Source organism: Lepidochelys kempii, chromosome 8 (assembly GCF_965140285.1).
Source record: "Lepidochelys kempii isolate rLepKem1 chromosome 8, rLepKem1.hap1, whole genome shotgun sequence".
NCBI lineage: Eukaryota > Metazoa > Chordata > Testudines > Cheloniidae > Lepidochelys > Lepidochelys kempii.
In genome coordinates this window covers 63,960,081-63,972,515 of record NC_136387.1, presented here as the reverse complement: position 1 = coordinate 63,972,515, position 12,435 = coordinate 63,960,081, and the positions used below count along the sequence as shown (strand labels likewise).

Genomic DNA, 12,435 nt, shown 5'->3' with positions numbered 1-12,435 from the left:
TTGGGGTTGGCAACCTGTGTATAGTATCTTGCCCATTACTGTATACCACAAATAATATTTATCTCTGTATAATATTCTGGGCCTAAATCATCCACAAGGGCAGGAACTTTAATTTGCAGCTCCTGCTTCCACAGGAGCAGCTGCACTAAAATGAGGAGTTACCTCCAGGAGGTATTGCTGTTGCTGCCCTTTGCCAGGGGGTTTACAAGAGGCGAACAGCTGTAAAATCTACCCAGGGCTCCATAAGCAGCTTGCCTTGAGAGGCGGCTTGGCAGTGGTGCATTGCAGCCAGCTTAGCCTCGTTTTCTTTCCTCTGCTCATCCAACCACTTGTGCTAAGCAATGAATGCACATACGACACCAGTCTGGTCATATCATTTTCTCATGAGTTGCTCCAACATACTGGGAAAAGGGCCAAGGAGACTTAAAAGGAGAAAAGAGAAAATGAAAAAAATTCCTGTGCCAAAAACCTCTTGGGAACTCAGTGTGCCAAAGCAAGCAACAGTGCTGGTGGCATAACTGGCAAGGTGGTTTAATGTCAGAAAGCCACCGTAAATGGTAAAGTCCTTAATACTCAACTTTAAGTCAATTGGCAGCAGGTGCTGGGCATAATCACAAACAGCTTGGTTAGCTCTGCTGTCACTACTCTCGCTGCAGCTTACATAGGATTATTAATGTAAAACTGCTGGGTTTTGCTGATGGTTTTCAGTCAGTCCCGCTCTCATTGAGACTAATGTTAACCTTTCTCTGGGATCAATTCAGTTTTAGAATGTGCCTGCTTGGACAAACCTAGCAAGCTCTGCAGCATCTAAGTGGTTGCACTAATCTCCTATGTATGCATTTGGCCTGGGGGCTTCATTTTTGTTACTATCTAGTGCAACAAGTCACTAGCAAATCAATAGTATGTCCCCCCTGTACAAAGGTGGTTTTGCTGAAATGTCAGTAAATATTTCATTAAACGTTTCCATGCATGGAAGTGAAAAGTTTAATCTTTTAGCCAACAGCATTCTTCAAACACATGTAGTACTAAGCCATACAGTACACACATGTCTCCAAGCCAGCACGTTAGCAGCTACACTGGTGAAACCCACATGTAAATGGCTATGCATCTAGGTCCCAACTGAGCAAGTTACTTAAGTACATGCCTAATTTAACACCAATGGGACTACTCACTTAATTAAAGTTATGCATATGCTAAAGTACCTTGCTGAATCAAGGCCACAAAGTATAAATTTTAGTACAATAATTGTCTTCAGACAAAGGTAGCAAATTGCAAACATATTTTATCTTAAATAAAAAGAAAAGCCAACCTATTAAAAGTACTTTAGGATACAGACACTATAGTCAGAGAGAACATCCACATTCTAAGGGCCTGATCCTACAAAGTGCTGGTACCTCTTGAAACTTGAGCATCCTCCATGTGTATTGGCTTAAAAGGGAGCTGATGATCTTAGCACCTTGTAGGAGCTACTTGGCACCTTGCAGCCTCTTTGCGGGCACTTTGCTCCTCCCTAGGGCCTTAAGCTTCTATTTTCAATCACTTGCAACTCCCTCAAAAAATCCTCTTTGGGGATTAAATTCCCCAGACTTCTTTTGAGCTGAGAAGCAAATCTTTTTGGTGCATTTTAATTCAGATCTGTTTAGCTGGCTTCACGTCATCCAAATATGCGGGGGGGGGGGATTTTTTCCCTCTCCAACTCTGGGGGGTACAAGTGTCCATACACAAAATTTTAACTGTACAGTTGAGACCTATTTCACTCAACCAACCACCATCAAAAAGTCAATACTGCCAGAGACTGTTTCTTTCTTTACCTCCCACACAGATGTCCTGAGGCCTAAGATGAGCAATATTTTGCCCTGAAGTAAGTTCTTTATCTTCTGACCCTTTGGGCTAGAAAATGGGATTTCATACCTTCGAAAAGGAGAGAGTCTCAGTTTTCCACTGAGTTACAGCACTTACTTTTAACCTTATATATCTAACTATGGTATTTCAAGGATATATATTAGAAGCATTTACAAAATCAATGCCTGATCCAAAGGCCATTGAAGTCAATGGAAAGACTCCCGTTGACTTCATTTTAGATCAGACCCTTAGGTAGTCTCACAGTACATATGGTGGTATTTCTCTCCGCTCCCCAATGGACAGTAGAGTACAACTATAAATGTTCACTGCCGTGCATGTGACTTATTGCAGCAAGGGATGGTGAAACTGTGCCCCAATAGAAGAATGGAGACCCGATCTTTGGCTGGGGTAAATCAGTGTAGCTCTGCTGAAGTTATTCCAATTTACTCCAGCTAATGATTGACCCTAGCAGGTAGTGCCATGTATTCAAGGGAAAAATTTGGCTCTACTATGTGTTGTGGGGTTTTTTGGCTATTTGAATTCACAAGTTTAATTTACATTCCACTGTAATAAAATGGGTATAATAAAATGTATAAGATTATTTATTAAAGAGAATAGGCTTTATTCTACTGATCCTTTGCTTTGATAGCGATCTGTGGCTGCATACAGTGTACTTAAACATACACGGATCTTTAGGTGTTAAGGTCAGAAGAACTCAAGATCTTCAGCTCCAAAAACACAGACTTTAACAAGCAAGCCAAAGCAACTTAGTTTAGCCAGTTAATAGAACTGATAAGCAGACGACAGCATCTGACATTCCATACTGTAGAAGGCAATTGTACGTATATTTATATACACATACACAAACCAGCAGCCAATATGTTCCCGTGTGTGAACTTCATTATGGATTTATCTCCAGACTGAGCAGTGCAACCATTACAGACCTTGATCAACCCCAGTCTTCCTTAATTCCCACCGAACAGTGTGATTTATTATTTGAAAGCCTGGGTACCTGGCTCTAATTGGAGAAATGACTTACCACCCCTAGAAGTGAATGTTTCCATTCTAGTCTCATGGAGATTTTAGCATCAGAATTTTTGACATACTAAGCAGCTTTTTGACATACTAAGCAGATTCTGAGTACATTCATTTTCAAGAATATATATATGATAGAATGTAGATTCTGCCTCTGACTATAGTGTCTGTGGGTATGTACACACACACACACAAAAGACTGGAATTGGTGTGGTTACTAGCACTGCAACTAAGGGCACCACATTCATCAGCACTAACTCAGATTTTATTCCTTTTCAAATCAGTCTCACTGCATTATCTCTAACTCCAGCAGACAGTTTTCTCTAGTTGTTAGAGCAAAGCACTGGATGCCCAGGGGATCCTACAATCCAGTTCCAGCAGAACAGCTGTCTTACTGTGTGACTTGGAGCAAGACACTTGACCTCCTTGTGCCTTGGCCAATCCAGCTAGGAAAGTGGCTAAAAGCTGGACCACTTTGAGAACCAGATGCTGCAGCTGAACTGTCCTGAGTAACGAGAATAAACCTGTTTTGCCACTGCCTCGCACAACATGTGGCTGCTGAATGGTTCTTCAGCAGCAGTTTCTGCAACCTTTCTTATTACACATACCTTCTTCCTGTGTCTAGCCAGTCCCCTATCACACTGAGTGCAAAGAGTGATTCTGTTCATTCTGACTTGCTTTTTTGCCCCATGGTACATTCTACAGGATGACTACATAATATAAACACTTTAGCAAGGACTTTCAAAAACAGTCTAAAGTGATGCTCCTAAATTCATACACAGTCAATGGGAGCTCTGGGTGCTCAGCACTTTTGAAAAATGAATTTTGGTGCCTAAATATGGATTTAGGATCCTATTGAAAACGTGTTATATTCCATGTGCCCATATTGCATATACTCACACAGGAATTATACAGCTGTGCAATAGACTTAGCATTTGCTCAAAGCTTTTGTAGGGAAGAGAGCATCTGCCAAGCACCAATGTCATCTAGGCCACAGAGCAGATATCAGCAACTATTATTATTTATTGTTGTTAAACATTCACATAATGCCAAACTTTACAGAGAATACAAAATATACTGTCCCGTCCCTAGAGAGTTTCTGATGTAAGGGCTGGATTCTTCTTCATACTGAGCAGTATCTGACCCTGTAAGTAGTCCCATTGACTTTCGTGGTACTACCCGGGGAGTAAGGTTGGCAAAATCAGAGCCTCAATCAGGCAAACCTGACATATGAAGGTGTCATAAATATAAAGGGAAGGGTAAACACCTTTAAAATCCCTCCTGGCCAGAGGAAAAATCCTTTTACCTGTAAAGGGTTAAAAAGCTAGGATAACCTCGCTGGCACCTGACCGAAATGACCAATGAGGAGACAAGATACTTTCAAAAGCTGGGAGGAGGCAGAAAAACAAAGGGTCTGAGTCTGTCTGTGTGATGCTTTTGCCAGGGACAGAACAGGAATGGAGTCTTAGAATTTAGTAAGTAATCTAGCTAGAAATGTGTTAGATTATGATTTCTTTAAATGGCTGAGAAATTAAGCTGTGCTGAATAGAATGGATATTCTTGTCTGTGTATGTTTTTGTAACTTAAGGTTTTGCCTAGAGGGATTCTCTGTGTTTTGAATCTAATTACCCTGTAAAGTATTTACCATCCTGATTTTACAGAGGTAATTCTTTTTTACTTTTTACTTCTATTAAAATCCTTCTTTCCAGAAACTGAATGCTTTTTCATTGTTCTTAAGATCCAAGGGTTTGAGTCTGTGGTCACCTATGCAAACTGGTGAGGATTTTTACCAAACCTTCCCCAGGAAGTGGGGTGCAAGGGTTGGGAGGATTTTGGGGGGAAAGACGTTTCCAAACAACGCTTTCCTAATAAATAAACCCAGATAAACGTTTGGTGGTGGCAGTCCAAGGGCAAAAGGTAGAATAGTTTGTATCTTGGGGAAGTTTTAACCTAAGCTGGTAAAAGTAAGCTTAGGAGGTTTTCATGCAGGTCCTCACATCTGTACCCTAGAGTTCGGAGTGGGGAAGGAACCTTGACAGAAGGGAACAGGCAAAAGAGAGTGGTAGGGAAGGGAGGGATGAAGGTTAAACCAAAGAACAATAATGGGAGCCATATTGAACAGTATGTGAATTTTTAAAGTAGGCTAATCAGGGAGGAACAGAGAGCTGAGGGATGCAAGGTGGGGATGGGATGCAAGGTGATAGAGGAGGGATTGGGAGGAGAGTGAGGGTGCTGAATATACAGGGGGAGGGATGGATGCCTCAGACAGAACAAAGTGCAATAGCAATACTTGGTGACAGGACAGGGAAGGATAGTTAAGGGAAAAGAATGGAGCAGAATCATTTAGGCTCACATGACCACTCTGTAGAAAGCCATCCAAAATCCAGAGAGACAGACAGAGGAAGAGAATTGCAGAAGAAAAATCATTTTCTGTACCTGCTGAGTCAGAGAGGTCAGTCATGCTACCCGCTGGAGGACACTGCAGATTTTATAAACCACTCAGGAGGTGAACGGAATGTCAAATTGAAGATAGGTAAAATTCATCCCTTCTGTTTTTAAAGACTCATTCTTTTTTCTTGGGGAATAGGAGAGTGGAGTTGACAGGGCCAGACTGTAGATCCATAGCCTTACACTGCTGGGCTTTTTTAAAGGATTAATACGTTAGATAACTGAACATAAATCTCAGGACAGACCTACCTTTCTATTATAGAATTATGATTATCACTAAAAGATTTTTATTAAACATACAAACTCCTTTGAAGTTAATTTTCATTTAAGATGTAGAAGCTCACCAGTGCCTTACATGTTACATGTATCAACGGAGTTGCATTTGGGTCATTGTGAGGGAGGGTTACCACTGATACCTAGATTTTACAATATGGAGTGCATTAGGATTGCAGAGATTGAGAGAGAAATTGTAAACTTGTCAAGTAGAATTTTTACTTCATGTCCGATTTACAAAAATGCCCACTGTGGAATGTTATAAGTGTGCACAGTGATCCACAAACAGATGAGAAAAGAAGACCCTCCCAAAAGGAATTTTTAGTAAAATTCAAACTCATGCAATAAGAGCAACAGTGTTCCAAGCACAAAAATGCAGAAGACACAAAGTCTCTCTTTCTGTCTCCTTGCTCAGGGATTGGTTTGGATATCAAATTTAGCAACTCCTGGTAACTTGCTACCCTCACAACTCCTTTTTTAATAAATTAGTAGTCCCTCGGTAATTACCCATTCATTTAAATTAAGTAGCCTGATGCTTTTCTTAAGTAGCTTTGTCACTGAAGTGTGTGGCAGCTTTTTTTATCTTGTAGAATTGGGAGCCTTGCCCTCAATATTTCTGCTAAAAATCCATATTTACTATGACCACCAGGGGGACCCTTTGCACTATGTCGCCTATACAACATGTAACTCTATTCTAAACCATAGGATACTGTAACAGATTATATCTTCAGTTTTTCCCAACAGGTTTACCTGTGAATCCTGGGCGACAATTACACACATAACCTGATGCTCTGTTGTAGCTGAAATCTGCTGGCAGTTCTAGAATACGTCCATACCAGGTTGTCCAGGACCGCTCCACACATTCACTCTCGTAGAAGCACGGATTACTGCTGCATTCATTTACATCAATCTCACAATGGGAACCTGCATACCCTGTGGAACAGAAATCAGGTGTTTGACTCAGTCTTGAAAAACATATGAGTCTCCCTGGATAAGTAAGCCACTTAAGATGTGTTGTAAAAGTTTCAATTCTCCAGGGGAAAATATTACTTCCAAAATTGTAGTCTCATAACAAATACCTGAGAGAATATTATTCCTCCTTTAATTTCCCTTAATTCCACAACAAGAATGTGTCATCATCAAACAATCTCCATGGCCAGTGTGATGGTAGAGAGTAGTCAGAACCAACATTCTGGATTTGAAAATATTGAGCACTATAAACCATGGATAAATCTGGAATCAAACTTTACAATGTGTCAAACTGGAACCATGGATCTGAATGCCCTATGTGGTTCAAAAGGTGCATTTAAGCCTTTTTATGTTTTCTGTTTTAACTGTTTTCTTTCTGCTGCTGTTTTATGGTTCCAAAAATCCACAGCAAGAGGGGATATTTTCATGGTACTAACTAGAAGAAGGAAGTACTGGTAAACTAAGGACAAAGAGATGATTCTTATAACATTTTTTGCCAAATTTTACAAACCCAAAAGGTTATAAATGTTTACAGTAAGCATCCACACTTTGAGGTGATTAGCTTCCAACAAACCTTTAAGTGTTGTCCATTACTATTCCACGCTTTTCTCAGTTTCTACATGCCTGTTTGTTCAGTTAGTATTCTTTGCCTAAGAGGAGCCTTACTTGGAAGCAGCTGGCCTTTTCCAACCATTGCTTTTTTCTGTTTTATTGGTTCGGTTTTTCCAAATACATCATTTACACCTTGGTAATAAGCAAGTAGCAGATGCAGCTAGACTAGAAAGAAACCACTCAGATTCTAAAATCTCTCAAGGAAGAGAGAAAAGTAAGAACCCTCAGCTTTACCTCAATGCCAGTTCAACTGTATACACATTTCAAAAATAGCAGGGCATATAAAAGAAGGATGGTAGTCTTGTGATTAAGGCAAAGGACTGGGAATCAGGAAACATGTTCTTGGCTTGGCTGCAAGCTCCACAGGAGTGTAGGGAGGCCAAATAAACTAATATTTGTAAAGTGATTTTAGCTCCTTGAGTGGAAGGTGCTACAGAATTGCAAAGACTTGTTATTCCTGAGAATCCTGCATAATTCTAAGAATTCTGTCAAATTGATGCATTTCTAATGCAACAATCACCTTATTATCTGAGCTCCCACTACACTGTAGTAAGCAGGAAAACAATCTACCAGCCTACAGACTAACCACAATGAGTCTCTCTGGAAACTATAGTGTCTGCATCCTGTCTGGGGATGCAGAAGTGTTTTCTCAAACAACTGACTATGAAGCAGTTCCTCAGTTTAGCAGGACATGGCTGCAGGAAGGGGTATGTGACTCTGAAACTGCACCCTGTGTGCTGACCCTTGTTCTAACCTGTAAGGACCTGCGCTCAGAGGACCACAGGAGATTGGTTTCCAAAATCCACTTATAGCTCAATTTATTTCCAGCTGGAGCATTCAACATGTTGTGTGGGAGCACCAGGGTTCTCATTTCAATCGAAAAGTCCCTTTTGTGAAGATGGAAAACCTGGCGGCGGCAGCAGCAACAGTTCCCATGTCCCATGGGCTGATGAATTAAGCATGCGATTGGGAAGTAAACCCCAGATTATAGTTCCAACTGTGCTAATGACTTTACTTAATAATACTTTGTACTTGTGGAGTACACAGACCTGTAATTTTGTTCATTTTGACCTCATATGGGGACATCTGTCCTCAGCTGGGGTAAACTATCAGAGTTCCATTGAAGCCAATGGAGCTATACTGAGGTTCTCTCCCAGGAACACTTTCCAAGGCTGGTCACAAACAATATTTTTAAATGTATGTAGGTGTCAGGGTTCCTTCCCCAATCTGAACTCTGGGGTACAGATGTGAGGACCCGCATGAAAGACCCCTTAAGCTTATTTCTACCAGCTTAGGTTAAAACTTTCCCAAGACAGAAAATTCCCCGTATCTGGGATTCAGTATGCTGCCACCACCAAGCAACTTAACAAAGAAAAGGGAAGAGACCACTTGGAGACTCTTCCCCCAAAATATCCCGCAAAGCCTTACACCCCCTTTCCTGGGGAAGCTTGAGAATAAACAAGATGAGCACAGACCAGCCTTGGGTTTTTAGGACCCTAAAAACCCAATCGGATTCTTAAAAAACAGAACTTTATTAGAAGAACAAAAAAAATACAAGAACAACTCTGTCAGATTAGAATGGAAGATAATCTTACAGGCAGTCAGACTCAAAACATAGAGAATCCCTCTAGGCAAATCCTTAAGTTACAAAAAGACACAAAAACAGGGATACACATTCACAGCAAATTTCACAAGCCAAAAACAAAAGAAAATCTAACGCATTTTCTAGCTAGATTACCTACTAACTCTAAAGGAGTTGGATTGCTTGCTTTCTTCATCTGTCCCCGGCAGAGGCATCACACAGACAGACAGACAAAGCCTCTACCCCCCAGCCCAGATTTGAAAGTATCTTGTCCTCTTATTGGTCATTTTGGTCAGGTGCCAGCCAGGTTACTTGAGCTGCTTAACCCTTTACAGGTAAAAGGATTTTATAGTATTGTATCAGAGCTTCTTAACCCCCTTCCCTTTATATTTATGACAGTAGATATGTGTTTTCTTGTATCTGAGGGAAGTGAGGACATTTCTGCTTTAAAGGATGGTTGAGTTCAGGATCCTGACAGAAGGAAGAGCAGTAGAATACAGACCTTGGACTTTAGAAAAGCAGACTTTGACTCCCTCAGGGAACTAATGGGCAGGATCCTCTGGGAGAATAACATGAGGGGGAAAGGAGTCCAGGAGAGCTGGCTGTATTTTAAAGAATCCTTATTGAGGTTACAGGGACAAACCATCCCGATGTGTAGAAAGAATAGTAAATATGGAAGGCGACCAGCTTGGCTTAACAGTGAAATACTTGCTGATCTTAAACACGAAAAAGAAGCTAACAGGAAGTGGAAGATTGGACAAATGACCAGGAAGGAGTATAAATATATTGCTCAGGCATCAGGAGTGAAATCAGGAAGGCCAAATCACACTTGGAGTTGCAGCTAGCAAGAGACGTTAAAAGTAACAAGAAGAGTTTCTTCAGGTATGTTAACAACAAGAAGAAAGTCAAGGAAAGTGTGAGCCCCTTACTGAATGAGGGAGGCAACCTAGTGACAGAGGATATGGAAAAAGCTAATGTACTCAATGATTTTTTTGCCTCTGTATTCACGATCAAGGTCAGCTCTCAGACTACTGCACTGGGCAGCACAGCATGGGGAGGAGGTGACCAGCCCTCTGTGGAGAAAGAATTGTTCAGGACTATTTAGAAAGTCTGGATGAGCACAAGTCCATGGGGCCGGATGCACTGCATCTGAGGGTGCTAAAGGAGTTGGTGGATGCGATTACAGAGCCATTAGCCATTATCTCTGAAAACTCATGGTGATCAGGGGAGGTCCCAGATGACTGGAAAAAGGCTAATGCAGTGCCCATCTTTTAAAAAGAGAAGGAGGAGGGTCCGGGGAACTACAGGCTAGTCAGCCTCAGTCCCTGAAAAAATCATGGAGCATGTCCTCAAGGAATCAATTCTGAAGCACTTAGAGGAGAGGAAAGTGATCAGGAACAGTCAGCATGGATTCACCAAGGGCAAGTCATGCCTGACTAATCTAATTGCCTTCTATGATGAGATAACTGGCTCTGTGCATGAGGGGAAAACAGTGGACGTGTTATTCCTTGACTTTAGCAAAGCTTTTGATACGGTGTACCACAGTATTCTTGCCAGCAAATTAAAGAAGTATGGGCTGGATGAATGGACTATAAGGTGGATAGAAAGCTGGCTAGATCGTCAGGCTCAATGGGTAGTGATCAATGGCTCCATGTCTAGTTGGTAGCTGATATCAAGCGGAGTGCCCCAAGTGTCGGTCCTCTGGCCAGTTTTGTTCAATATCTTCATTAATGATCTGGAGGATGGTGTGGACTGAACCCTCAGTAAGTTTGCAGATGACACTAAACTGGGAGGAGTGGTAGATACACTGGAGGGTAGGGATAGGATACAGAGGGACCTAGACAAATTAGAGGATTGGGCCAAAAGAAATCTGATGAGGTTCAACAAAGACAAGTGCAGAGTCCTGCACTTAGGACGGAAGAATCCCATGCACCGCTACAGACTAGGGACTGAATGGCTAGGCAGCAGTTCTGCAGAAAAGGACCTTGGGGTTACAGTGGACGAGAAGCTGGATATGAGTCAACAGTGTGCTGTTATTGCCAAGAAGGCCAATGGCATTTTGGGATATATAAGTAGGGGCATTGCCAGCTGATCGAGGAATGTGATCGTTCCCCTCTATTCGACATTGGTGAGGCCTCATCTGGAGTTCTTTGTCCAGTTTTGGGCCCCACACTACAAGAAGGATGATGAAAAATTGGAAAGCATCCAGCGGAGGGCAACAAAAATGATTAGGGAACTGGAATACATGACTCATGAGGCGAGGCTGAGGGAACTGGGATAGTTTAGTCTACGGAACAGAAGAATGAGGGGGGATCCCGATAGCTGCTTTCAACTACCTGAAAGGGGGTTCCACAGAGGATGGATCTGGACTTTTCTCAGTGATAGAAGATGACAGAACAAGAAGTAATGGTCTCAAGTTGCAGTGCGGGAGGTTTAGGTTGGATATTAGGAAAAACTTTTTCACTAGGAGGGTGGTGAAGCATTGGAATGTGTTACCTAGGGAGGTGGTTGAATCACCTTCCTCTGAGGTTTTTAAGGTCAGGCTTGACAAAGCCCTGGCTGGGATGATTTAGTTGGGGATTGGTCTGCTTTGAGCAGGGGGTTGGACTAGATGACCTCCTGAAGTCCCTTCCAACCGTGATATTCTATGAATGCTTGTAAGAGAATACAGAGCTTACCTGGCCAACAGTGGCATGTATAATTCTCAGCGCTGTCCTCACAGGTAGCATTATTGTGGCATGGTTGTGACTGGCATAAGGAAATTAAGATTTCACAGTTCAGGCCCGTAAATCCACTACTGGTACAGTTGCAGCTATACCTACAATACAAAAGGCTGACAGTGAGGCCAACTAGAAGTCATAATGATGACTCATATATGATCTTTGGACTGAAGTGCTTTTACAGGGGAAACATTTTCTAAAGCATCCTGTGCTGAGATGACCCATTTAAAATGAAAACGCTTTTTTAAAGTTGAAAGATCAGGGCAGGCACTGTGCCTCCTCTTGTGTTTGTACAGCACCTAGCACATTGTGGGCACCATGGGAAATAAATAATAATAGTACTTATTATTATGTAACAGCTCAATGCCTTGCAAGCCTAAATGACACACTCATAACACTTTCAACAAGGGTTGTTTTCCCAGCCTTGGGTCTTCTGGCTAAGGAACTGGACTGGGACTCAGGAGATCTGGGTTCAATCCCTAGATTTACCACAGACTTCCTGTGTAACCTTGGGCAAGTCTTGGTGCCTCAGTTCCCCATTTATAAAATGTAGATAACGATGCTTCCTTTCTTATACTTGCCTGTGTCTGCTTGGTCTATTTAAGCTATAAGCTCTTCAGGTCAGGGACTGCTTCTTACAATGAGGCCTCTGTGTGATATTGTAAGAGAAATAATACTAATATCTCTTTAACTTGGCAACAGTGCTATTGTTTTCTATTCAGAAATAAAGTAGCTTGTGCTTGAAGATGAGATCTGAATATGTGCAGTAGTGAACTATTTGCAGGCAATCAATAGTGCCTGCTTTTTAATCCATTGTGCTGATTTCAGAAATGCCAACTGTGTCACATTACACATAGTATCTTGTAATTGCACCGTGATATGTCATACCTCCTATGTTTCTGGCATGATCCAATCACCTAATGCAACACATGTCATACAAAACGACAGGCCTCT

General features: G+C 41.7%; 1 protein-coding gene across 5 annotated transcripts in view; it reads right to left on the bottom strand.

Moving 5' to 3' along the window:
* CRB1 (crumbs cell polarity complex component 1) overlaps window positions 1-12,435 on the bottom strand; it is a 161,476-nt gene that overhangs the window by 81,298 nt on the left and 67,743 nt on the right. For all 5 annotated transcript variants that reach the window (XM_073356740.1, XM_073356741.1, XM_073356745.1 and 2 more), the window contains exons 4-5: window positions 11,440-11,579; window positions 6,349-6,531 (exon numbers count right to left, since the gene is read on the bottom strand). In XM_073356740.1, coding sequence (XP_073212841.1) covers window positions 6,349-6,531; window positions 11,440-11,579 — 323 coding nt within the window. The remainder of the gene's footprint in view (window positions 1-6,348; window positions 6,532-11,439; window positions 11,580-12,435) is intronic.